General features: G+C 45.9%; 1 protein-coding gene and 1 long non-coding RNA gene across 7 annotated transcripts in view; one reads left to right on the forward strand and one right to left on the reverse strand.

Annotated features, from left to right (window-relative positions):
• Positions 1–15,119, forward strand: part of STEAP3 (STEAP3 metalloreductase) — a 51,921-nt gene extending 36,802 nt beyond the window's left edge. For all 6 annotated transcript variants that reach the window (XM_042243959.2, XM_042243960.2, XM_042243958.2 and 3 more), the window contains exons 4-5: positions 3,998–4,162; positions 12,303–15,119. In XM_042243959.2, coding sequence (XP_042099893.1) covers positions 3,998–4,162; positions 12,303–12,584 — 447 coding nt within the window. In that variant the 3' untranslated portion in view covers positions 12,585–15,119. The remainder of the gene's footprint in view (positions 1–3,997; positions 4,163–12,302) is intronic.
• Positions 14,084–26,603, reverse strand: LOC132659324 (uncharacterized). Its single transcript, XR_009599628.1, has 2 exons — positions 21,543–26,603; positions 14,084–18,722 (listed from the first exon to the last, which is right to left on the reverse strand). It is a non-coding gene; the product is annotated as an uncharacterized LOC132659324 (long non-coding RNA).
• Positions 26,604–27,957: the final 1,354 nt, after the last annotated feature.

Genomic DNA, 27,957 nt, shown 5'->3' on the forward strand with positions numbered 1-27,957 from the left:
ACTGACCCCCAGCAGCAGACCCAGCACTGAACCCAGGCCTTGGGACAGCGAAGCCATTCTCACCAGCACCGTAGACTGACCCTCTCCTGCCTTACCATAGTCTCTGGGTTTGGCTGGAGGTCAGCATCACCCTCTTGCCAACTACCACCCACTCTTGGGACATGGTGAGCCTTCTGGTCTCCTGTCCCTGAACCCTTCTGCCTCTAAGCTGAAACCTACAGGGAAAGGAAATGTCATGCGTGGATGCCAGCATTCCATCTCTTGTTGATGAGCACTGTCCTCATCGTGTCAAGGTGGCCAGCCTGATTAGCTCTGAACATGGGAGTGGAGAGCTATTGAATCGATGTCCCGGTTAGCCGGGTGTGACCCTGGTCGCTGGGAGCCCTGAGAACAGCACTTTGGTTGGATGAGACCCCCACGGCCTAATATCCAGATGCTCACACAGGTTCCTCACCACCCATTACTCCCTTGCCAGCCTCACCCAACCCCTTCCCAGCATCACTGCTGAATGGAAATAGTAGGAAAAAAACAAGACATTTTGCAAGCAAATGTGGTGTGTGTCATCATCCAGACTCTTGACTTGTGACATTAACTGCCTAATCTTACCAAAAGGCAGAAGGGAGTGACTAATGAAGAATATCTGAAGAACAAACAACTCAGAACATGGGGATGACTTACAAGCGGCAGTTGTTAGTCCTGGGAAGGTGTGAGTAAGCCTCCACCAGGCTCAGGTAGGAGGGAGACCTCCCAGCCCCCTTCAGGGTAATATCCGGCCCCGCCTTCCCTAGCTGGTGATGACATTTGTTTGGTAAGGGAGCAAAATTCTAGGATTTTAGACACAAGCTCTTCCTGCTCCGTCAGTGGAGAAACAGGCCCAGAGCTGGAGTTGCCCAGCGTCTCACAGGACCTGTGGTCAGGGTGGGAACCTGGGTCTCCAGACTCCTGGTCCTTTTGTGGCTTAATGGCACCAGCAAGAGCCAGCCTGCCCTGAAATAGAACAGAGTCCATCATTTTTCACAAATTGCTTAGGAAAAGTACTCAATGGATGGCATTTGCTCAGTTTCTTTCAACCTTTTCTCATAAGCTTTTCAACCATTTTTGCTCAGCCCACTAGATTCATTTTTATTATTACATCTTCTACCTGTACTTGGGTTATTTTTTTTCCCTCTGCTGAAATAGTTTCTTAAAAACCTGACTGACTCTGTTTTGCAAAGCGGAGACATGCCTGCTAAAGCCTGGTCATATTTCCTAAGGGAAATGCTGTTTCTTGTCCTGTGGGTAGAACTGAAGCACCAGCATTTGCCAGTGTTCTGAGAGAACACCTTGACTTCCAGGAACTCTGCTACCTGGTCTAGTTGGGAAATCGTAGTTTTAATAGAAGGATCTGTCAGCCCAGCTTGGAGGGGGCTCAGGTGCAAGGGCACTCCCTGTGGGGAGGAAGGAAGTAGACACCTCTGGGCCTGCAGTGGCTTATCAGTGGGTGCATCCCTGGAGCTCAGTGGGGGATCCGGAACCCTGTGAGGTCAGGTGTCTTTGTTCTCTGTGGCCCAGGGCCTAGCACACAGTTCAGTTCAGTTCAGTTCATTCTCTCGGTCATATCTGACTCTTTGTGACCCCATGGACTGCAGCACGCCAGGCTTCCCTGTCCATCACCAACTCCCAGAGCTTACTCAAACTCATGTCCATCGAGTCAGTGATGCCATCCAATCATCTCATCCTCTGTCATCCCGTTCTCCTCCCACCTTCAATCTTTCCCAGCATCAGGGTCTTTTCCAATGAGTCAGTTCTTCACATCAAGTGGCCAAAGTATTGGAGTTTCAGCTTCAGCATCAGTCCTTCCAGTGAATATTCAGTACCGATTTCCTTTAGAATTGACTGATTGGATCTCCTTGCAGTTGAAGGGACTCTCAAGAGTCTTTTCCAAGACCACAGTACAAAAGCATCAATTCTTCAGCGCTCAGCCTTCTTTATGGTCGAACTCTCACATCCATACGTGACTACTGGAAAAACCATAGCTTTGACTAGATGGATGTTTATTGGCAATGTACTATCTCCACTTTTTAATATGCTGTCTAGGTTGATCATAGCCTTTCTTCCAAGGAGCAAGCATCTTTTAATTTCATGGCTGCAATCACCATCTACAGTGATTTTGGAGCCCAAGAAAATAAAGTTTTGTCACTGTTTCCATTGTTTCTCCATCTATTTGCCATGAAATGATGGGACCAGAGGCCATGATCTTGGTTTTCTGAATATTGAGCTTTAAGCCAGCTTTTTCACTCTCCTCTTTCACTTTCATCAAGAGGCTCTTTAGTTCTTCACTTTCTGCCATAAGGATGGTGCCATCTGCATATCTGAGGTTATTGATATTTCTCCTGGCAATCTTGATTCCATCTTGTGCTTCATCCAGCCTGGCATTTCTCATGATGTACTCTACATATAAGTTAAATAAGCAGGGTGACAATATACAGCCTCGACGTACTCCTTTCCTGATTTGGAACGAATATTGTTCTATGTACAGTTCTAACTCTTGCTGCTTGACATGCATACACATTTCTCAGGAGGCAGGTCAGGTGGTCTGGTATTCCCCATCTCTTGAAGAATTTTCCAATTTGTTGTGATCCACACAGTCAAAGGCTTTGGCGTAGTCAATAAAGCAGAAGTAGATGTTTTTCTGGAACTCTCTTGCTTTTTTGATGATCCAACGGATGTTGGCACAGTAGGTGCTTCTGAAGTGCTCATGGGTCTGCTTGGTGAGTGGACCTTGGCCTCTGCTGTGTAGCAGTGCTTGATGTCCTGGCATTCCGAGCACAGGTTGGAAAAGAACTTCCAGACACAGAGCATTTCAGATGGGAGTGAGTTTATTAAGACAAAGAGTTGAGGTAATGTGGGGGCTGTGAGCACAGTAGGCCAACCTCCTAACAGACCAGGGAGAGCCGACGGGACGCTGTTAGAACAGCTGGCCAGCTCAAGGGAGAGCTGATGCTTTACATGGGTTGGTAGCCAATTTTTATGGCCTCAAGACAGAGAAAATTTCTGCTTGAAGGGTGGCATTAGGTGACTGGTTTGGGCACAATAGGATGAGTACCAGGGGGGAAGGCTTGGGAGGAGGGGCATTTTTGCCTAATTTGGAGTCAGGAATCTGGCCAGTAAGGATCAGGGCGGGTTTCGGCAATGGTTACAATGAGGCTCAGTCAGTTCCAGAGGTGACCTTGGATCTGGGCTCTGCATCAAAGGCCTCACACCTGTGACCTCAGTATGGGGCTGCACAGTTGAGTCAAAGCTGTATTCCTCAGACAGAAATGAGGAGCTGGGTGGGAAGATGGGAGCTGGGGGCTAGTTAGGAAATACTGAGGGGCTTGGTGTCTATGTGTGTCTGGAGTATGAACCAGGGATGGGGGCAGCTTGGGGGACCATGGGTCCAAGGTGAGACAGGCTGGGAGGGGAGGCGGGCAGCAGGGTCAGCAGCCCACCTAGCTGATGGGATTCTGAGCTTGGAGAGCTCCTCCCTCCTCTGGGAGACTTGGGCACCTGAAAACCTTGAGAGATGGCCATGTTTGGAGGTTCTTTGTGTCTTATCAAATTCTCTGCTCCTTACTCTTGGCTCATGTGGCTGCTTTGGTTGACTGGCCCCAGGCCAATTGTGAAACGCGTGGGGAGGGAGCCATGTCTTCGGAGCCCGCTGCCTGGCTCCTAGTCTCAGCTCTGCCATCTCCTGAGGTGTGTGTGACCACAGCAAGGTAACTTGATCTCTGTGCCTCATTTCCCTCATCTGAAAAATGGGGACAGTAATGAACTCTCTCTCACAGGGTCGTTCTAAGGATCGGTGAGCTGATACTTGAAAAGCACTTCAAACAGAGCTAGACACACATTACATGAGGTGGAAAGTAGAAATGTTGGTTGTTCCTGTGTTTCTCCCATCCCAAACTCCTCACTGGCCCAAATCCCAGGGCATCAACCTTGGCCACAGTGTTCATGGTTTTCCTTCCTTCTATACCAGGTCTTGACCAATAAGAGTCACATCTGGAACGAGGAGGAAGTGTGGCGGATGGAGATCTACCTGTCCCTGGGAGTGCTGGCCCTTGGCATGCTGTCCCTGCTGGCTGTCACCTCACTGCCATCCATCGCGAACTCACTCAACTGGAGAGAGTTCAGCTTTGTCCAGGTAAGGTAGCCTGGGCCCTGCCTCTCCCATGCAGGCACCTTCCCATCCACATGCTGCCTGGGCTTTCATAATCTGTGCAACAGAACCTCTCAGTCCACTGTCCCAGGAGCCTGGCAGGCTCACCCAGGTCTCCTGAGAAAGGGGCTGCCTGGGACCAGCTCATCCTCACAACATCTGGGGAAGCCAGATTTAGGCACGTGAAAAAATCAGATGGCAGAACGCTGAATCCTGGACTACACGTTCTCAGTTTCTATAATTCTTGGGCTTCTGAAACAAAATCCCATAACGTGGAGTCACTGGACATGTCGCTGATCTGGCTAGGAAATCAGTGAGCCCTTGAGTGAATCTAGTGGCCACCCAGCACCCTCAGATCAACCTGACCCTGTTATTCCCTTTGACCTCTTGATTCATGCAGAGTGGATGGAAGGTGGGCATGAGGGCCTCCAATTTATAGGAAATAAACCACAGCATTTCTCAAAGGACACCACTCCTATGAAAAAGGACATGTGGGGTCAGATACATTTGGGACAAGATCTGCTGCCCCCTGAGTTAGTCACAATGCACTTTGGCACATCAAATTAATGTCTGCCACAAGCAAATCTTGTTCAGCTGACTTACTTGAGTCGTAGCACCCTCCCGACCCCACTTCCCCCGCCACCACCACCCACGTAACAGCTGTCTACGCTCTACAGGACACACTTAGGAAGCTGCTACTAGTGGCAAAGCTTCATGCATTCATTCACTGTTTATTGAACGCACACTCTGCACCCAGCATTGCGCTAGACCTGTGAACAAGCCAGGCATGCACGTGTGCATGTCCGGTTGCTCAGTCGTGTCTGACTCTTTGTGACCCTATGGACTGTAGCCCTCCCAGGCTCCTGTGCCTGTGGGATTTCCCAGGCAAGAACGCTGGAGTGAGTTGCTGTTTCGTCCTCTAAAGCCAGGCATAGCCATGTTTTAATTTTAAGGACAACTGGGAAGGGACATTTGCATTCCTCTGGCATCGCCCACTGTTCTCTATACAGAGCACGTGGTCAACCCCCCGGTACTGACACACTAACTCACCCACTCCAGTGATGAGTGCTGACTAATACTGGGTTCTACCATCGACGTGGTATCAGGGCAGGGAACAGCTATCACTTCCACCCCCACTGCCAACAAACATCTGTTGCATATCTTCTCTGTGCAGCAAGGACACAGCATGAGATTCCAGCAGGGACACCAGTGGTGTGGTACTCTTATATAATCCCAATTTATTGTTCCTAACTGGGGGCACGTGCACACCCTAGAACGAGACAGAGTTGTGGTGTTTTATGTCAGTTTCTGACTCTCGCTGGCTCTGCTCATCTTGGAAGGTCTCTGGAGGAATGCTCAGGCCTGACTACATGCTGGCAAAAGAGGGGAAGAAAGAATCTTATTTATCTGCCACTAATCCTCATGTGTCAAACACACAAATCTGGGATTTTCCAGTTCCTGCCTGGAGTCTGCCAGAGTGCATGGTTTATCCACAATTAAAACAGACTGCAGTTTGCTCCCCTCACCAGAAAGTTGCTTCCTTAAGCAGCCATAGATTACAAGCCCCGGCTCCTGCTGCCAGAGAAAGCCGGGGGATTTGGTTTTGTTAGCAAAAGCTGACAGGGACCTCAGCAGCCTCTCTGCTTTACATACTGAAGAGTTGAAATACAAATAGGAAAGTCCTGCTGGTGCTGCAGGAAGAGGGGGGTGGAAGGCCAAGAGAGGGGTGGAAAGGCCGGGTTTTACTTGTGGAAATCCAGTGCCCACATTCTGTCCCCAAATGCTTTATCTCCCAAGAGTGCTGACATGGGGGAGGAACAGACTTGTTCCAGCTCTGGAACCATGGGCAGATCATGTGCGCTCCCTAAGCCTTACCTTACACTCTTGTGAAGTGGAGTGAATTCCCTCCAGAGGTGCTGCAACTCATTGTGCAAGATTATGTGTAAAACACAAACACAAAGTGATTTGCCATTATTCTTAGGGCATGTGGCCACATTTCCCTGATCACTAAGCTACCAATTGCCCATTTCTGAGCCCAGTAGGAAGCAGCAAGAGACTGAACAGTCAAGTCACTCAGCACTCAGGGGAGGCCAAGAGACTCCCCTGAGGGCCTTAGAATAGTCCAAGGCAGGGTTTGCAAACTGCAGTGGACACTCATTGATGGGTCATGAAATCAATTTTGGGGCTACAACAAGCTTTTCAAATAGAGTAGAGTGTCTCCCAGAATGTCAGGGCACTTTACATGTTCTGAGCACAGACATCTCTTTTTCAGTTGTATCAGTTCAGTAGTTATACATATGTGTATAGACATCATTGTGTCCTGGGTGGTAATGAAAATGCGATTCTTATGGTGAGCTGACGTCAAAAAGTTAGAAGTCACAGAGCTCTTGGAGAAGTGCAGATACCCAGGACTACCCCGACCTATGGGTTGGCTCTAGAATCTGTCTTTATAAGCTCTTTGAGTGACTTAAGTGCATGCCATGTGGTGTGTGACAGTCTCTGAGATGGCGGAGCCAGCAGACCTGGGTTTCAGTGCCAAGACCACTACTGACCAGCCCTGCCCCACTAGACAGTTTCTTAGCCTCTCCGAGCATCCTGACTGTGGCCTGACTTGTCTGTGTCCGCCTCCTGTGTTGAGGACATGTGTAGTGCATGACACGTGCACCCAGAGGTGGCTGTATACTTTCTGAGGTGAGCTTCTCCATAAGGTAAGCACTGCTCTAGAACGAGGAGTACCCCGACCGTATTTCCTTCCCCAGCCAAGAAAGACCGCAGCAGGTCACCAGGGCCTAGAAACTGACTGTGGAGAAAATGTGGTTCCCAGTGCACCTGGCCTGACCCCTGGGTCTGCAATGATTTACTGAGCTGCTGCTGCTAAGTCACTTCAGTCGTGTCCGACTCTGTGCGACCCCATAGACGGCAGCCTACCAGGCTCCCCCGTCCCTGGGATTCTCCAGGCAAGAACACTGGAGTGGGTTGCCATTTCCTTCTCCAATGCATGAAAGTGAAAAGTGAAAGTGAAGTCACTCAGTCATGTCTGACTCTTAGTGACCCCATGGACTGCAGCCTACCAGGCTTTCCTGTCCATGGGCTTTTCCAAGCAAGAGTACTGGATGGGTTGCCATTGCCTTCTCCATCTTGATGCCTTTAAGCCATCAAAACAGTGTGTTGATTCAATAAGTTGACCTGTGCTTACATTCCTGAGGCTGTTTTCAAAGTTTTTAATTTGGGGTTTTGTTTGTCTGGGTGTTTTTGTTGCTGTTGTTTTGGGCTGTGCCAATTGCTCCTAATGAAGCCAGTTAAACATTGTCAGATTGCAGAATACCCAGGTCAGTGCAGCTCAATTGGAAGAGAAATTAGGGTTCAGTTCTTAGCACCTCAGTTCTACCCCATAGTTAGAGGAGCTGCCTGTGGCCTTGCCCACTCTAGCCACTTGCCCGAAATAGTAGCAGAGGCCTGCTTTGATCCCAGCCTTGTAAGCAATGGTCCAAAGCCCCTTCCCACCACAGTAGCTAAGCACCGGCAGGAGCCAGCAACAACCGGTGGTTTCTTTCTCACTAACAAGCCTACATATAATAGAAATGGCCTTAGCTTGTTGTGGGGGTCATTAATTGCCCCAAGACCATGCCTCCCTTTGACTGTTCTGAGATTTTTAAATTGTTCCCAAGGAGAGTGAGTTTTAGGGAAACAAACATGCTGGAGTCATCCAGGCTTCTTGTTTGGATTGGAAAGTCAAAAAGCCCTTTGTCACTGGCTGGTCTTTGGCTGTCAGCCCTCTCTGTGAGCCATCAGCCCGAGGCTGGGGCCTCCTGCCACCCGTCACCATGGGATCCTGGACGGTGAAGGGAAGAGGACGTCTGAACAGGAGCAGGTCTTTATTGTCTCCCAGGGCATGTCTTGTTTTGGGAGCAGGTCCTTATTGCCTCCCAGGGCATGTCTTGTTTGCCCAGCACAGTCCATCACTCTCTAGATCAGGGCCAGGGACAGTGGAGAGCATGGGCAAAACACTGGAGCCCCAGGACATGCCACCACGGGAGGTGTTTAGGCCTCACTGGGGCTGCCAGGACTTGTTCCTGGGCCAGGGTGGGTTCTCACTGCTGCAGCATCTGGGAAGGTATCACAGTGCAGAGTGTGAGCCCATTCAGGCCATGGGTGGGTCTTTGTCGAAGCAACAGAAAGGACTGAGTCCACCCCCATCAAACAGCCTGAGCAGAGGGGCCATGAAGATGTCTCAGCCTGAAGCTAGAAAGTCTCAGGTGAGGAGAATCTCCCAAATTGGTGATTCTTAGTCCTGTCTGCCAGAGAAGGCAATGGCAACCCACTCCAGTACTCTTGCCTGGAAAATCCCATGGGTGGAGGAGCCTGGTAGGCTGCAGTCCATGGGGTCACTAAGAGTCGGACAAGACTGAGCAACTTCACTTTCACTTTTCACTTTCATGCATTGGCGAAGGAAATGGCAACCCACTCCAGTGTTCCCTGGATGAATCCCAGGGATGGCAGAGCCTGGTGGGCTACTGTCTATGGGGTCGCACAGAGTCAGACACGACTGAAGCAACTTAGCAGCAGCAGCAGCAGCAGTCCTGTCTGCAAACAGCATCATTGCTGAACTTGTAAAAACTACCAATGTCTGAGCCCCATCCCAAACCAATTTAATCTGAATTCCTAGGACTGGCGCTTGGGCATTAAGATGTTCCCCAAGCTCCCCAAGTAATGTTACTATGCAGCCAGATTTGAAAACAGTCTCCGGCTATGAAAAGGCACATCCCAGCCATCTTAGCAAAACCCAGTGAATTCATCTGAGTAAGGAGAGCAGTAGTTTGGGCCTTGAAAGTTGTTTGGGAAATAGCAGGGTGGTTGGAAGGCTAGTTGAAGATTTATTCCTGATGGAGAATTACTCTGTGGTCAGATGAGGACTCTGTGCTTATCGTTAGCACTCTTTAAGACCCTACTTTCAGTTTCTTGGGATATATACCAGAAGTGGAATTGCCAAAGCACGTGGTGACTGTTTTTTAATTCACTGGGGAATCACCATACCATCTTCTGTTGTAGCCACACTCTTTCCACTCCCACTAGCAGCAAGTGCTCCAATTTCTCCACATCCTCACCAACACTTTTCTTGTTTTGCTTTGTTTTTAATAGTAGCCCTCCTAATGGATGTGGAGTGGTTTTCCTGATGTTGGGCATCTCTTCATGTGTTTACTGACCATTTCTATATCTTCATCTGTTTACTGACCATTTCTATATCTTCTATATCTTCTTTGGAGAAATTTCTATTCAAGTCCTTTACCTATTTTTGAATCAGGTTTGTTTTTGTTGTTGTTGAGTTTAAGAGTTCTCTATATATCCTGGATATTAATCCCAAATATTTTCTCACTGCTGGGAACTTCTTTAACCCGAGTCTTCATTATCAATAGATCAGAACTTAGAAAAAGTTACTCTGGTTCAGAAGTTGCTAGGAGATTTGGAATTCTTGACAGGTCTGGAAGTGGCTCTGGTTACATGTGACTCACAGTCAAGAAGCCTCCCATTTGGGGGCCAACCATTTTCATATGATACCTGAAGTAGCTGTGGGTAGCACAGAGCCAACCATGGCCTTTCCCAACAGGCTGTACTGAGCCAAGAAGTTGTTAAGGATGTGATAAAAAGATCCTTGAGGTGGTCACAAAGCCAAGAAGGACCAGAGATGGCTAAGGAAGGATAGAGACGGGATCTTGGCAGCTAGTATTTTTTTTCTTGTTCAGTCACTAAGTCATATCCAACTCTTTGCGACCTCATGGACTGTAGTCCACCAGGCTCCTCTGTCCATGGGATTTTCCCAGGCAAGAATACTGGAGTGGAAGAATTCCTTCTCCAGGGGAATCTTCCCGACCCAGGGATCGAGGTCGGTAGTTGCAGCTCCTGGGCTCCAGAATATAGGCACAGTAATTGCTGGGCACGAGCAGAGTTGCTCTGAGGCTTGTGGGATCTTCCCCAATCAGGATCGAACCCACATCTCCTGCATTGGCAAGTGGGTTCTTTACCACTGAGCCACAAGGCGAGCCCAGCTAGTATTTTACTTAGGGTTAAAATGTTATATTTGTGAACCTATTTATGAACTTGTATGTACAGCCATTAGAAAATATTTATTATTACTATTTTTAGTAAAAACATTATAAGCAATTCTTCTGAACCAGTTACTGAGATTCACCGTCTTGAGTTTACACTGGGGCGGGTATAAGCAAAGTGCCACCCATGCTAGTGAGGAGTAAGCATGAGGTACGGTAGTAAAATCAGACCCACTTAGAGCTGTGTCTGAGGGGAGTGAAAACAAGACAGCATCTCTCAGCCAAGCCCCTGGATTGATGCTGACAAGCTGGGCCGGAAGGAGATCCAGGAAGCCAATTACAGCTTCTCCGTGGAAAGCTCAAAACCAACCTGCAAAAAGCACCCTCAGGTACCATGAGGTGTGTCCTTGGAGAAAATGCATGTGTGTTCATTGCTTGATGGGTCATTGCACATTCCTTATGCCGTGCACACAGGTCTCCCCTACCAGGACTCTCTCAGTGCCCTGTACCCCCTCCCCAACCTCTACAAAGCCCTAACGCTAGGTGCCCTCTGCTCTGCACTGTTGCCTGCCAGGTCTGGGGGCTGCAGAATGCTGCATCAGTACAGCGCTTTCCCCACAGTTCTGACTTCAGCTTTTTTAATCACTTCCTTTTCCCTGAGGCTAATGAAGTGACTTGCCGAGGGTCACAGTGTCAGTTGAGGCTAGCACCAACAGTCAATCTGGAAGGCGTCATTTGTAGTTTGCAAGAAACCCTGCCTGCAAAAAGATTCCCAGAGGCTGGAGTTACAGATCAGCACTTCTTGGCTATTTTCACATTGTGGTCCCCATAGAAAGTCGTGTTTGTATAGCACTTGGGGTGATGAGCTGCTCGTGGCTGGAAGTGACACACAAAAGCCCACACCCGGCTCAAGGGTGGGATGCTCTGCTGTAAGATGGCCTGGACTATGTCCATTCGGATTTGTGATGGTCTTGATCTCCTTAGCATCACTAATCTCCTTCCAGGCAGGAGAGTAATCCTGGTAGGGTTTGTACCTGGGGTGTTTGTAGCTCAGAGCACGGGCAGGAAGTAAGGGACCAGTACCCACAGGCAGCATCTCTGTGGTGCTATGGGCTTTGTATACAGCGTGAAGATACCTAGCCTAGAGGCCCCTGAGAGCCATCTTCACTGTTGGTGCCGAGGGAACTTTTTGCATTGTGTTTTATCTTTTCTTTTTTTGGGCCATACCCCACCCAACAGCCGGAGAAGGCAATGGCAACCCACTCCAGTACTCTTGCTTGGAAAATCCCGTGGACGGAGGAGTCTGGTAGGCTAGAGTCCATGGGGTCTCGAAGAGTCGGACACGACTGAGCAACTTCACTTTCACTTTTCACTTTCATGCATTGGAGAAGGAAATGGCAACCCACTCCAGTGTTCTTGCCTGGAGAATCCCAGGGATGGAGGAGCCTGGTGGGCTGCTATCTATGGGGTCACGCAGAGTCGGACACGACTGAAGCGACTTAGCAGCAGCAGCACCCAATAGCATGTGGTATCTCAGCTCCCCAACCAGGGATGGAGCCAGCGTCCCCTGCATTGCAAGGCAGATTCTTAACCACTGGACCACCAGGGAAGTCCCTGTGTTTATCTTTAAATCAACTTAAAATTCACTTGTTTTTTTCTTGGCCTTATGCCAAATATTATCTGTGAAATTATGATTTTGATATGCTAGCAGACACTTATTACTCTATATGCATGAATATATACACAAAACTACTAATGTTTTTAAACTTCTTTGAATTTAATTCCATCTTAAGTCCTTTGGCAGCCACTAGAGGTATGAATAATACAGTTTGGGGAAAAGCATTGTTGTTTTATTGAGTCCTTATGAATCAATCAATTCTTACACACATTGGCATACAAGCATTGTTCCTGTTTTTCTGTTGGGAAAACTGAGGTTCAGAGAGTTTTGGTAGTAATAAGATCACGCAGAGAGTGAGTGATGGTGCTGGGATTTGAACCCAGAGCCCCACTAAAGCCACCCTGCTTCTTTCCCCTGTCATTGTCCATCCTCACCCTTACTGCAGCCTTCTTTTCCCCCGCAGTCCACTCTGGGCTTTGTGGCCCTGGTACTGAGCACCCTGCACACGCTCACCTACGGCTGGACCCGCGCCTTCGAGGAGAGCCGCTACAAGTTCTTCCTGCCCCCCACCTTCACCCTCACCCTGCTGGTGCCCTGTGTTATCATCCTGGCCAAAGGCCTGTTTCTCCTGCCGTGCGTCAGCCGCAGACTCACCAAGATCCGGAGGGGCTGGGAGAAGGATGGCTCCGTCAGGTTCACACTGCCAGCGGACCACTCCCTGGCCCAGAAGACAAGCCACGTGTGACGGGCCTGCACCCAGCTCCGGGGAGCCAGACGCAGGCAGGACAGTGCCCGGAGTTTGCCAGGACTTCTCGATCATGCAGGACAGCAGAATTACACACAAGTTGGTGGGCCGAGATCTGGATTCCTGGGATGTGTGCAGTAATATTCAAAATGACATGCTTGTGTGTGATATATATATATATATATGTCCACATGTATTTCATATAGATAACAGGATTTACAGTTACACTTATTAGCTCAAAAGTTGAGTCCCTGAGATTTCAACCTGTAGATTTCAAAGCCAGTGCCAGATGTTAGGAGAAGGGCAGCTCACACTTGCGACATCTGCAGAGAGCTGAGCACACTTGGCACAGAAAAGGCAATGAGAGGCTGGTACTTTGATGACTGCATCCGTGTGCGCACCCCTGCCCCCTGCCCATTTTGCTACTTTCCCTAGGCGTTTGCAGAGCTGAGGCTCTCGGGTAGCAGGGCAGACAAGAGCTCTGCCTGGAGCCCAATCCAGGTGCACAGGGCTGACCAGTCGCCAGGGAGCAGGGTGCCGCCCTTCCTTTGGCTGCAGCAGGAGGCCAGGCGGGGTTGAGGGCACTGGGTGGGGGTGAGCCCAGGTCTGTGCCCAGGGAGCCACCTGAAGGTTCATCCTTTGCCAGGTTAGGAGGTGGGAAGGGGGAACAATTGGGGCTGAGGCTGCTACCCCTAATCCTCCCTGAGCTGGGGAGATTTTTTTTCCTAAAAGTCAGAAATCACCCCACCAGCTGCAAATTGGTCCTCCTGTGGGAGTGTGAAATCACCTCCTTACCGGAGCCACTAATGAACCCTGTCTTGAGAACAAATGTACTTTTCTTCTATTTTTAAGTTGGTGATGACTGTTCTTTAAACCACTGTGCCTTCTCACCTTGTAAATCATTAGTTTGAACGTCTCCCCGAGAGCAGACCCTCTAAAAGTTGGTTCAAGGGGGAGGGGAAAACAATGCCTGCTTTTCTCGGGGCCCCAGCCAGAGGGCTGAAGGATGGATAGTCCTCACTGAATTGTCCTGTGGAAGAATGCTGGGGACTTTTCAAATTTCCTGCTGCCGCCAGGCAGAGAACCTGCCTTCTGAACACCCCAAAGCTACACTGGCTCCAAGTTCTTCCTAATGCAGGGTTATATTTCAAAATAGCTGTGGGGGGTAAGGTGGGAAGCTTTTCCACCAAAACCACAAATGGGAAACACTGCTGCCCCAAAGCACAAGAGAGGCCACAGGCCATGTGTCCTTGGATTGTATGCTGTCCCTCACTGATTCATACTGAAACTTTTTATTTCCCCTGTGGAGAGAAACAGCTGTTCTCGGCTAAGCCCCCAGCCCCTGGCAGCATCGGGATGATGTGTCATCTCTGAACGCAAAGCGGCGTGTTCTGCTGGAAGACATCAGTGAGATGTACCCTGAAAGGGGAAGTTGATCATGCTTATATTCTTAGGTCGCCCAGGCCAGGGGGCATCGTGTTGTTCTATCACAAAGTCCGACTCTTTGCGACCCTGTGGACTGCAGCTCTCCAGGCTCCCCTGTCCTTCACTATCTCCCAGAGTTTGTTCAGATTCACATCCATGAGTTGGTGATATTAGCTAACCATCTCATGAAATAAAGAGAGTCAGCTGGCAAAAGCTGACCCAGGAGAGCCACAGAAGAAACGCTCCTGCCTCCCCATGGAGACTGCATGAGCTCATGTCTGTGGAGCGCATTAGGGTCCTTGAGTAAAAAGGAAAAAAAAAAGGAGCCAAGTGCAAGCGTATCTCATTAGGCCAGGGACTGATGGAGGGAAAGCAGTGCAGACAGAACTGCCTGCTTCCTGCGGATGTTTCTGTCTGCTGCTCGAGAGCTGAGCGGCGTGAGCTTGCCTCCCAGATGCGCCCTGATGGAGCGGCAGCCTTGGCCTCAGAGAAGCTCACTGGAAAGGTGGTGGGCGAAGCAGAGATTTCAGCATTTGCTTGACAAAAATGCCCATCAGTTTCCTGCAGATAGGAAGCAGGGAGAACATGGGCAGCTGGGACTCACCAAGGATTGTCAGCCCCACTCAGTATTAGCTGCCCTTTTCCTCCGGCCCTCCCTGGGCCTGGGATGTTTCCTTACACCAAAGATGCTGACACAGAGCCAAGTCTAATACGCTCCCTCCCCTTCCCTGCCCACCTTCTGCTATAGGTGCTCCTCAGGGGGGCAGGTGCAGCAGAGGACCTGAGCACACCCCAGCTGGACAACCTGCTCATGAAAGGCAGGGTGGGCTGTGTGTTTGGCCTTGACCTGGTGTCATCTGCTGCTCTTCCGTACCTCACCAGGCAGCTGACAACCGCACCCCCATGAGAATAAGTCACTCCCTTCCAGCCTGGGAAATTCTCTGTGCCTCTGGGTACAAAAGTGCCTGAACCAAAATGCTCTGGAAACCTGAAATGCCATGGTATGAGGTTGGACGTTTAAAATCTATGCTATTGAAACTGCGTGTTTTGTTTTTACCTTGAGGAGCTTGTCTGAGAAGCAGCAAAAATAAACACCTAGCCTCCCATGAATTGCAGGCTGTTATTTTTGTCTCATTGATCACCTGCCCATTCATTGGTTCATTGGCCCAGTGGGCCTTCTGATTAGAATATGCTCTGAATCAGGTCATCTGCAAGGTGAGCACAGAATGGCCTGGGTTGGCACTGAGGAAGGGACATGCAGACCTGCAGCAACAAGGCCAGTGAGGACACAGAGGAGATCCAGGTGACAGAGTGCTGGGGTATTGAAAGGAGCACCAGGAAGACTTCCTGGAGGGAGCAGTGTCTGTGCTGTGGTCTGAGAGCAGCAGTGCTCCTCAAGCCATAATGTGCACAGGAGCTGCATCAGGATCTTGTCCACACCTCGATTTGGATCCATGGGTCAGGAATGAGGACTGTTCATCTTAATAAGTTCCCAAGTGCCACTCACGATGCTGATCCTTGGACAGAGTGACACGGGCTTCGATGGCTTTCTTAGTGTCTGCTGTGCTACAGTCTGCAGCCCACAGCCAGTGCTTGTCTGCCCCATTAAGCTTCCCCTGGACTCTGGTTCCCTGGCTGTCCTGGTTAGGTACTGCTGATGCTGCTGCAAACCCTGTTCTCTTAAAAGTAGAAGGAGAAAACACCCCACCGGCCACAGTCTTGCCCTCTGTGTGCTCCATGTAGGATGCTCCCAGGCGGTCCCGCACATCGGCTCTGGGTCCATCAAGAAAACAGGAACTCTTCACAGAACACCCACCTGTCATGCAGTCAAGCTTTTCTCCTGAAGCAACCAGAATTGTCTCGTACCAGGAAATAAAACAGAAACCCATGTGCAGAAAGCAATCTAGTGGTTGAAAACCATTTCTTGGGAACAATAACCAAAAGATGGCCTTGCCATTTTGAGCCTGTGAAAAGAGTTTTCCAAAATAAGAACCACAGCCAGAAAAAAACTTCACTACAAATAATTTTCAATAGAAAAACAAAATTTTGTACTTGGAGGTTTGCAAGCAAGCATCCTCCCACGCATAAGGCTGGCAGAGGTAAGTTTAAAAAGAAGGGATAAAGTAGATGAAAAAATATCCATCATTTTGGTAGCTCACATAAGAACTAAGGAACAACCAAAATAACTCATATTAGTTAAAGAGAATTATCATTCAGCTATTTGAGAAGCTGAATTTGTTTCAAAAGTAATGAAGGGGGACACTGGGAAGTGCAGAAGCTCACTTGCACTGGATCTCTTTAGAAAGAGGAAATTGGCACTGCTACAGCAGAAACTCTCAATCTCCCAGACTAGCACCAACTTTTTCTAACAAATATGCTGAAAATTCCTTTCTGTGAACGAAATTCAGAAATAATATAAACAACTATATGTAGTTTTTTCCCAACCCAGGGATCATACCCAGGTTTCCTGCATTGCAGGCAGATTCTTTACCATCTGAGTCACCAGGGAAGCCCTTTAAATCAACATAAGGTCTTAATTGAAATATAAAGTAGAAACAAATCCAAAGTAATTTACACTAACATATCAAACCAGTCAATCCTAAAGGAAATCAGTCCTGAGTATTCATTGGAAGGACCGATGCTGATGCTTCACCTGATGCGAAGACCCTAATGCTGGGAAAGATTGAAGGCAGGAGGAGAAGGGGGTGAATGGATGAGATGGTTGGATGGCATCATCAACTTGATGGACATGAGTTTGGGCAAGCTTTGGGAGTTGGTGATGGACATGGGGCATGCTGCAGTCCATGGGGTCGCAGAGTAGGACACAACTGAGCGACTGAACTGATATATATGTGTGTGTGTGTATAATACTAATAATGAGTATAAATTATTATAAGTAATGATCTTACAGTAAGTAAGTTGGTGTTGAGAGAAACACAATGACATTGTGTTTCTAAACACTGTTGACCCTCTTTAAAACTAATGTTTTAAAATAAAGGCTAGAGTTCCTTTGCTGCTGCTACTACTGCTGCTGCTGCTGTGCTGAGAGTGCTGTTGCCAGGCAAAAAGCCCTCTCAGGTTGGAGGGGAGCCATGAGCCGATTCCTGAATGTGCTACGAAGCTGGCTGGTGATGGTATCCATCGTAGCCGCGGGGAACTCACTACAGAGCTTCCGAGACCACACCTTTCTCTATGAAAAGCTCTAGACCGGCAAGCCAGACCTGGTGAATGGCCTCCAAGCTCGGACCTATGGAATCTGGACACTGCTCTCATCAGTGGTTCGCTGCCTCTGCGCCATCGACATTCACAACGAAACACTCTACTGCATCACGCTCTGGGCCTTCTTCCTCGCACTGGGACACTTCCTCCCTGAGTTGTTTGTATCTGGGACCACGGCTCCCACGATTGGCGCCATGGCATCCCTCACAGTGGCAAGTATCTCAATCCTGGGCATGCTAGTGGGGCTCCCGCACCTAGAAGCAGAACCAGGATCCAGACAGAAGAAGAGAAACTGAGGCCAACATCCCCACATCCAAGATGTCATCTCCCGCCATTGCTCGCCTCTTCCTTCTCTATACTCTTCAGCTTCATTTCTGCTCCATCATCCACTTACAGCCTTTCACATTTGGGGTTCTTTTCTTTAATTAAAAATTTTTAAAGATATTACATGCATACAGAAAGTCAGTGCCATTTAAATGTATGTAAAGAATCAAATTCTCCAAGCCAGGCTTCAGCAATACATGAACCATGAACTTCCAGATGTTCAAGCTGGTTTTAGGAAAGGCAGAGGAACCAGAGATCAAATTGACAACATCCGCTGGATCATGGAAAAGCAAGAGAGTTCCAGAAAAACATCTATTTCTGCTTTCTTGACTATGCCAAAGCTTTTGACTGTGTGGATCACAATAAACTGTGGAAAATTCTGAAAGAGATGGGAATACCAGACCACCTGACCTGTCTCTTGAGAAACCTATATGCAGGTCAGGAAGCAACAGTTAGAATTGGACATGGAACAACAGACTGGTTCCAAATAGGAAAAGGAGTACGTCAAGGCTGTATATTGTCACCCTGCTTATTTAACTTCTATGCAGAGTACATCATGAGAAACTCTGGGCTAGAAGAAGCACAAGCTGAGATTGCCGGGAGAAATATCAATAACCTCAGATATGCAGATGACACCACCCTTATGGCAGAAAGTGAAGAAGAACTAAAGAGCCTCTTGATGAAACTGAAAGAGGAAAGTGAAAAAGTTGGCTTAAAACTCAACATTCAGAAAACGAAGATCATGGCATCTGGTTCCATCATGTCATGGCAAATAGATGGGGAAATGGTGTCAGACTTTATTTTTGGGGGCTCCAAAATCACTGCAGATGGTTATTGCAGCCATGAAGTTGAATGATGCTTGCTCTTTGGAGGGAAGGTTGTGGCCAGCCTGGACAGCATATTCAAAGGCAGAGAAATCCGTCTAGTCAAGGCTGTGGTTTTTCCAGTGATCATGTATGGATGTGAGGGTTGGACTGTGAAGGGGGCTGAGTGCCGAAGAGTTGATGCTTTTGAACTGTGGGGGTCCCTTGGACTGCAGGGAGATCCAACCAGTCCATCCTGAAGGAGGTCATTCCTGGGTGTTCATTGGAAGGATGGATGCTGAGGCTGAGGCTCCAATACTTCGGCCACCTGATGCGAAGAGCTGACTCATTTGAAAAGAACCTGATGCTGGGAAGGATTGGGGGCAGGGGGAGAAGGGGACAATAGAGGATGAGATGGTTGGATGGCATCACAGACACAATGGACATGGGTTTGAGTGGACTCCGGGAGTTAGTGGTGGATGGGGGTGCCTGGTGTGCTGCAGTTCATGGGTTCAGAGAGAGTCGGACACGACTGAGCGACTGAACTGAACTAAACTGAAAGAATCATTTTAGAATGACGTACATCTGTCCAAATCAAGGAACTGCCAATATATCTGAAGCCCACTGTATGCCCTTCCCGCACCCACAGCCTCTTCTAGCACTGCTTTTCCAGCCTTCTCCTTTTTTCATTTTATTTTTAACTGTTGACTTGACTTGTTTGGTTGGAAGATGCAAACTGTGAAACTTCAAGCTGCTAATTTGCCCAGAGCATTGCCACCAAGGACTGCTTTGAGGGGTTGTCCATCCAGGTTGGGTTTCTCTCTGCTGCTGGACCCCAAGACTCTGAACCATCTGAGAGACAAGCAGTTCTTCCAAGAAGGGCTCCCCGGCCAGTGAGTGTGGCCCCTGTCCTTGCGCCTACAGGTGGATCAGGGTTGGAAGGATCTTTTAGACCTTCCAGTCAGCTGTATTTGTGTAATGAGACTTGTAATAAATAGAGAAAACGTCTGCTCTGATCCGTCCTGGTACTTTGGCTGCCTTTAAGCCCAGAGTGCTCCTGCCATCCTCTGAGGCCTAGCAGAGGAAGATCCCAGCTTTCTGCAGATCAAATACACCATAATGAGTAGGACAGCGCAAGACCCAGGTAAACTTGGCTGCCTTTCATCTCCTGTTCATTTCTCATGAAGTCAAATCTTCCTCCTCTCTGTCCCCACCTTCCAAATTCTGAGCACACAACTGAACAGCCAGAACCCTCTCTTGTTTTCTTCACAAAGAAGAAACAGGTTCTTGAGAAAGCAGAACCGGACAACATGGAAGAAACAGCTGTATGAGCATGAAAAGCACACTGGAGCCCAAGGACAAGGCACTGGAGCAGACGGCTGCCATCCAGACACAACCCTGAGCACCTCCACACTGGCGGAACCCTCACCCACAGTGTATGGATGCGAGAACCCATTCGCAACTTCAGCGAGTGTTTACTGAACACTTACTCCATGCCAGACACTTGGGAAGGAAAAATGAATGGCCCAGGCAATGTCCCTGTAGTCAAGAAACAGACTGTCAAGCCCACACCTGAAAGGATAGCCCCAGGCAGTGCTAAGACTCTAGAAAACCAGGCACTGTGATTCGGAAGAGGAGGGAGGTGCAGAACCTAGAGGGGTGGGATGGGGCGGGAGATGCGGGGAGTTTCAAAAGGGATGTGAGGTGTGCATACCTATGGCTGATTCATGTTGAAGCTTAGCAGAAGAAAACAAAACTCTGTAAAGCAATTATCCTTCAAAAAAAATTAAAAAATAAAATCAAGGCTAAAGAAGTGTGTGAGAGAGAGAGAGAGAGAGAGAGTGTGTGTGTGTGTGTATGTGAAACACAATGAGATTCAACTAAACACTGTTGACCCTCTTTAAAACTAACATTTTAAAATAAGGGCTAAAGAAGTGTAAGAGAGAGTGTGTGTCTGTGTGTGTGTGCGTGTGTGTGTGTGTGTGTGTGTGTGTGCTCATGTGAATGTTGGAAACAGTGTTGAATTCTATGGAGAAGTCAAGTAGGGTAAAAACCAGTAAATGTCCACTGAATCTGGAAATATGGAAATTTTAGGGTGAGAATTTCAGTGGAATGTTGGGGATAAAGTAAAGACTGGGAATGAGAGAGAAGTAAGGAAGTGGAGGCTAGTTCTAGATATTATTTTAAGATTTGGCTGTGAAGTAGGGGAGAGAAAGGGTTGGAGAAATGGGGGATTAGAAGGAGAGTTGGTTATTTTTTCCCATGGTTCTGACCTGAACATGTTTTAAATGTTTCTGGAAAAGAACAAAATGAACTGGAGTCTTTCAAGAAGAGAGAGAAAGAGGTCAAAGTTCTAGAGGGTATAGGAAGAGATAAGGTCTAGAGCACAGGTGGCTTTAGTGCATATATTTGAGAAAACCTACCCCCTAAAATTGGGCTTCCCCGGTGGCTCAGTGGTAAAGAATCTGCCTGCAATGCAGGAGCCGCAGGTGACACAGGTTTGATGCCTAGGTTGGGAGGATCCCCTGAAGGAGGGCATGGCAACCCACTCCAGTATTCTTGCCTGGAGAATCCTATAGAGAGAGGAGCCTGGTGGGCTACAGTCCATAGGGTCGCACAGAGTCAGAAATGACTGAAGCGACTTAGCAAGCACACACACACCCCAAAATTGGTAACAAAGGCACAAGTAGGCAGTCTTTGAACAAAGACCACCCTCCTCCCTCTTCCAGCTCAGTGAAGACTCCAGACTTCTGCAGCCAAGGACATAGGGCTCCCTCTCCTCAAGCTACCATTGGAAGGGCCCTATTCCTAGGAGAGGCAGAACTTCAGTGTTTCACATCCTATTCCTAGCTGCCTATCAGTTCATTCCCTCAGTCATGTCCGACTCTTTGCAACCCTGTGGACTGCAGCACGCCAGGCTTCCCTGTCCATCACCAGCTCCTGAAGCTTGTCCATCAAGTAGATGATGCCATCCAACCATCTCATCCTTTCACCCCCTTCTCCTCCTGGCTTCAATCTTTCCCAGCATCAAGGTCTTTTGCAATGAGTCAGTTCTTCAAATCAGGTGGCCTGATTAGTTTGTAGGACAATTTATGCCCTAGGGCATTATTAGAAACAATAGAGCAATAAGCTTGCAATTAGTGGGGTTTAACAACTGAGTGTTGTCAGGGAAAGAAAGAGCACTTACCAATACCATTATCATCCCGAGGTGATTATGGAAGTATCCAAGCTGGGTCTTCTGATGCCGAAAACTCAGCCTCTGTGCACTGGTGCCAGATCAAACCTTGGAGACAGAGTTGGGGTGAGCAATAGTTCAAGAGTGTGGTTGCTGATAAGGATCAGGGTGTGTGCAGGGCCTGCACTCCTTTAATCTGCTCTCAGGTAATCTCTTGATGAGCTTCTCTGGTTCCCTTAATCTGACTTCAGAAGGGCTTCTCTAGAATGAAGGACTGCTGACACCTTGCATTTCCTGGGGGTTTTAGTTCTATAGGACTTCCCTGGTGGCTCAAATGGTAAAGCGTCTGCCTGCAATGCAAAGAGTCGGACACGACTGAGCAACTTCACTTTTTCACTTTAGTTCTATAAAGAGCTTAAAGATATTGCTATGCCATCTGGAGGTAGAAACAGGACCCTCCTCCAAGGCGGCACTGTTGTTTCTTGGTTGTGTTTTCTTTGTCTCTGAATCTCCTCCCTTCCTTGATTAGCAACTGTTTGAATCTGCCCTTTGGGACACAGGGAAGGTCATGGAGGTTGGGGTCTGTTCCCTACAAACAAGGAATGGGGACACAGAAATGCTTCTATACCCAGGAGCCCCAGAGGGTCTTGCTTGGTTTCACTCCCTGAGGAACAACACCAGAGACTTCACACTTTATAGGATGGAGAAAATAAATATTGCTAAAATAATCCAGTCACTAAAAAACAGGCAAACAAAAATAACAGATCTTGGCTGGGGAAGAAGGGAGATGAGTACCCAGAGTCCTACAATATATCATCTCAAATGTCCAATTTCTAACAAAAAATTATGAGGCATGCAAGCAACAGGAAAATGTAACCCATACACCTTGGGAATAAAAGAACAACAAAAGCTGCCTCTGGAAACAACCAGATATCAAATTTCACAGAAAGGACCTCAAAATACCCATTATAAATGTGTTCAAATATGAAAGAAAAATGAAGATATTCACAGATAAACAAAAACTGATATAATTCATCACTAGTGAACCAACCCTACAAGATACGCTAAGGGGATTTTTTTTTTCTTTTTGGACTGAATTAAAAGAACACTAGACAGTAACTCAAACTCAGATGAAAAGTAAAGAACACCAATAAAGATAACAACGGAGGTAAGCGTATAAATGCATTTCTTATTTGTAATTTTCTACCATCTGATTTAAAAGACAACACAGAAAACAATAATTATAACCTGAGTTGACGAGCACACAGTGTATAATGGTGTAATTTGTATACCAATAAACAACACAAAGGAGAGAGGATGGAATTGAATATATATATAGGGGCAACGTTTTGTATAATACTGAAATTAAGTTGGTATTAACCCAAACTTAAATTGTTATAAATTAATATATTAACTACAATTTCAAACACAACCAGTAAGAAAATAATATATAGTAAACGAAATGACAAGGGAATTAAAATGGTACACTACAAAATGCCTATTTAACACAAAAAAATAAATAATGGGGAAATTGAGGCACAAAAGAGAAGATATATAGAAAACAAATGGCAAGATGGGAGACATAAGCCCTACCTTATAAATAATTAGATTATATGTAAAAAGATCAAACCCTCCATTTAAAAGGCAAAATGGATTGTTTTAATGAGTCAACTATCTATTGGCTACAAGAGAAACACTTCAGATTCAAGGTCACAAATAGGTTGAAAGTAAAAGGATAGAAAAAGATACTCTATGCAAACAACAACCGAAAGAGAACTGTCATGACTGTATGAAAAAAGACAAATAGACTTAAGACAAAATAATTGAATGGAGTCAGAATCTTAAAATAAGAAAAAAGTCAATATATCAGGAATATAAAGCAGTTATAAAGATAAATGTTCTAACAACCCCCCAATACAAGAAATAAAACTGTCAAAACTGAAGAGAGAACTAGACAATTCAAAAATAACAGCAGAGGAGCCTGGTGGGCTGCAGCCCATGGGTCGCTAAGGGTCAGACACGACTGAGCAACTTCACTTTCACTTTTCACTTTCATGCATTGGAGAAGGAAATGGCAACCCACTCCAGTGTTCTTGCCTGGAGAATCCCAGGAACGGGGGAACCTTGGTGGGCTGCCGTCTATGGGGTCGCACAGAGTCGGACATGCTGAAGCGACTTAGCAGCAGCAGCAGCCTTCAGTAGCCCATTTTCAGGGATGGGTAGAAAACCTGACAAAAGACAATAAGAAAATCCAAGATTTGAACACTATAAACCAATCAGACTTACACATATCTATAGAACACTCCAAAAATAGCAGTGTATACCTTCTTCTCAACCACACATGGAATATTCCCCAGGACAGACTATACATTAGTTCCAATAAAATGTACCAGTTCCAATAAATTTTAAAAGACTAAAATCACACAAAGTATGTTCTTCACAATGGAAAGAAATTAGAAATCAATAACAAAAATATATTTTATGAATTCAAAATATCTGGAAATTAAACAACATAGCAATGGATCAAAGAAGAAATAACAAAGAAAATTAGAAAATATTTTGAGAGGAATGAAAACAGAAACATACCAAAGATTATGGTGGTTTAGTCGTTAAGTCATGTCTGACTTTTGCAATCCCATGGACTGTAGCCTGCCAGGCTCCTTGTCCATGGGATTCTCCAGGAGAGAATACTGGAGTGGGTTGCCATTTCCTTCTTCCAAGCTTAGGATATAACTAAAGCAATGGTTGGAGGATAGTTATAGCAGTAAATACTTATATTTAAAAAGACTAAAGACCTCAGATCAATAATCTGAATAAACTAGAAAAGCAAGAGCAAACAAAAATCCCAATAAAAAAGCAGAAGAAATTAAATTATAAAGACTGATGTGAAAATAAATGAACTAGAGAATAGAAAAACAGTAGAATCAACAAAACCAAAAAATTGGCTCTTTTAAAAAATTAACAAAATCGACAAGACTGATCAAGAAAAACAGAAGCCTTAAATCAGTAAAATCACAAATGAAGTGGGGACATTACTACCAACCTTACAGAAATGAAACAGACTATAAGGGAATACTCTGAGCAACTATATGCCAACAAATTAGATAGTCTTCTAGGGCAAATTCCTAGAAAGTCACAAGCTATTGACACCAAATCAAGAAGAAACAAAATCTGAAGAGATCTATAAGTTTATTAATAATCTATAAAGTAAAAACAATGAATTAATAATCAAAATTGTTTTGATTACTTCCTACCCAAAAAAAGGCCATAACAAGCAGGCTTCACTAAATGGATACTACCTAATGTTTAAAGAAAATTAACAATAATCCTTCACAAACTCTTTCCAGATATTGAAAAAAAATATGTGTACACTTACTATTATGGGTTGAACTGAGTACCCCCCGAAATTCACATGTTGAATTTCTAACCCCCAGGACCTGAAAATATAACCTTACCAGGAGAGTGTATCTTTACTGAGGTAATTAATTAAACTGAGGTTATTAGGGTAGACCCTAATCCAATATGTGTGTATCACATATTATAGTTATGTGCAACATATTATGCAGAGGAACCAAAAATCAAATTGCCATCATCTGTTGGATCAAAGAAAAACCAAAGGAATTCCAGAAAAACATCTACCTCTGCTTTATTGACTACAGTAAAGCCTCTGACTGTGTGGATCACAATAAACTGTGGAAAATTCTTACAGAGATGGGAATACCAGACCACCTTACCTGTCTTCTAAGAAACACGTATGCAGGTCAAGAAGCAACAGTTAGAACTGGACATGGAACAACAGACTGGTTCCAAATTGGGAAAACAAGTACGTCAAGGCTGTATATTGTCACTCTGCTTATTTAACTTACATACAGAGTACATCATGAGAAATACTGGGCTGGATGACTCACAAGCTGGAATCAAGATAGCCAGGAGAAATATCAACAACCTTAGATTTGCAGATGATACCATCCTAATGGCAGAAAGCAAAGAGGAACTAAAGACCCTCTTGATGAAAGTGAAAGAGGAGAGTAAAAAAAAAATGGCTTAAAACTCACCATTCAGAAAACTAAGATGATGGCACCTGGTCCCATCACTTCATGGCAAATAGATGAGAAAACAATGGAAACAGTGACAGACTTTATTTTCTTGGGCTGCAGCCAAGATGGTGACTGCAGGCATGAAATTAAAGATGTTTGCTCCTTGGAAGAAAAGGTATGACCAACCTAGACAGCATATTAAAAAGCAGAGACATTACTTTGCAAACAAAGGTCCATCTAGTCAAAGCTACAGTTTTTCCATTACTCATGTATAGATGTGAGAGCTGGTCTATAAAGAAAGGTGAGCACCAAAGAACTAATGCTTTTGAACTATGATGTTGGAGAAGACTCTTGAGAGTCCCTTGGACTGCAAGGAGATCCAACCAGTCCATCCTAAAGGAAATCAGTCCTGAATATTCATTGGAAGGACTGATGGTGAAGCTGAAACTCCAATCATTTGGCCACCTGATGTGAAGAACTGACTCATTGGAAAAGACCCTGATGCTGGGAAGGATTGAAGGCAGGAGGAGAAGGGAATGACAGAAGATGACGTGGTTGGATGGGATCACCAATTCAATGGACATGAGTTTGAGCAAGCTTCAGGAGCTGGTGATGGACAGGGAGGCCTGGCGTGCTGCAGTCCATGGGGTCACAAAGAGCTGGACAGGACTGAGCAACTGAACTGAACTGAAGATAGAAATGCAGACATAGAGAACAGTTTGTGAACACAGTGGGGAAAGGTGAAGGAGGGATGAATTGAAAAAGTCATGATGAAATATACACACTACCATATATAAAATAGACAGCCAGTGGGAATTTGCTATATGAAGCAGGGAGCCCAAAGTCAGTGCTCTGTGACAACCTAGAGGGGTGGGATGGGGTGGGAGGTGGGAGGGAGGTTCAAGAGGGAGGAGATACATGTATACCTGTGACTGATTCATGCTGATGTATGGCAGAAACTAACAGAATTGTTAAACAATTATTCTCCTATTAAAAATTAAAAAACACAACTGATTAAGAATAGAAGGGAACTTCCTCACCCTGATTGAGGGCATCTATGAAAAATCCATAGCTAATGTAGTGGTCAAAGATTGCTTGATTTTCTCCTGAGATCAGGAAGAAAATAAGTATATCCACTCTTCCCAACACTGTGCTGGAGTTCTGTCCAGGGCAGTTAGGCAGGAAAAGAAATTAGAAGGCATTCAGATTAGAAAGGAAGAAGTGAAACTCTCTCAGTTTAGAGATGACATTATCTTATATATACGAAATCCTAAGGAATCCACTAAAAAACTGGAACTAATAAACCAATCCAGCAAGGTTATAGGGTACAAGATCAATATGTAAAAATCAGTTGTGCTCTATGTCCTAGCAATAAACAATACAAAAATTAAATAATTCCATTAATAATACCACCAAAAAGATTAACCTACTTAAGAATAAACTTAACAAAAAGGTGTGAGTACACTCAAGTACACAGAAAACTATAAAACATTACTGAAAGAAATTAAATAAGCACTAAGTAAGCAAAAAGACATTCTATCTTCATGGATTAAAAGACTTAATGTTGTTAAGATGACAGTATTCCCCAAATTGATCTACAGATTCAGTCAATCTCCATCTGGCTTTTGTGGGCTTTTTTTTTTTTTCAATAATTAATAAGCAGATCCTAAAACTCATACAGAATTTCGGAAGACACAGAACAACCAAAACAATTTTGAAAAGAACAAAAGTTGGATGACTTACACTCCCAATTTCAAAACTTACTACAAAGCTACAGGAAATAAGACCTATCAACATATAGGTCAATGAAATAGAATTTGGAGTCAAGAAATAAACCCATATACCTATGGTCAATTGATTTTAAACAAGGGTGCCAATTGATGGTGAAAGAATATCTTTTCAAGAAATGGTATGACAACTGGATAGTCACCCACTAAAGAAAGAAATTAGACCTCTCCCTCACACCACATGTAAAAATTAACACAAATGGATCAAAGACCTAAACATAAGAGCTAAAATGATAAAACTCTTGGAATAAAACATAGATATGAATCTTCATGACCACAGATTAGACAATGGTTTCTTTAATATGACATACAGAGCATAGAAACACAAGACAAAATAGATGAATTGGAATTAAAAACTTCTATACTTCAAACAACATCACCAAGAAGTGAAAAAACAACCCACAGTATGGGCAATAATATTTGCAAATTGATAATATTGAGTCTGAGCTCTGCAACAAGAGAAGCCACTGCAATGAGAAGCGAGAACGCCACAACTAGAAAGTGGTCCCCACTGGCCACAGCCAGAGAAAAGCCTGCCTGGCAATGAAGACCCTGCACAGCCAAAAGCACAAAAATAAATTATTTTTAAAAATTGCGACTGAG

This window comes from Ovis aries, chromosome 2 (assembly GCF_016772045.2).
Source record: "Ovis aries strain OAR_USU_Benz2616 breed Rambouillet chromosome 2, ARS-UI_Ramb_v3.0, whole genome shotgun sequence".
Taxonomy (NCBI): Eukaryota; Metazoa; Chordata; class Mammalia; order Artiodactyla; family Bovidae; genus Ovis; species Ovis aries.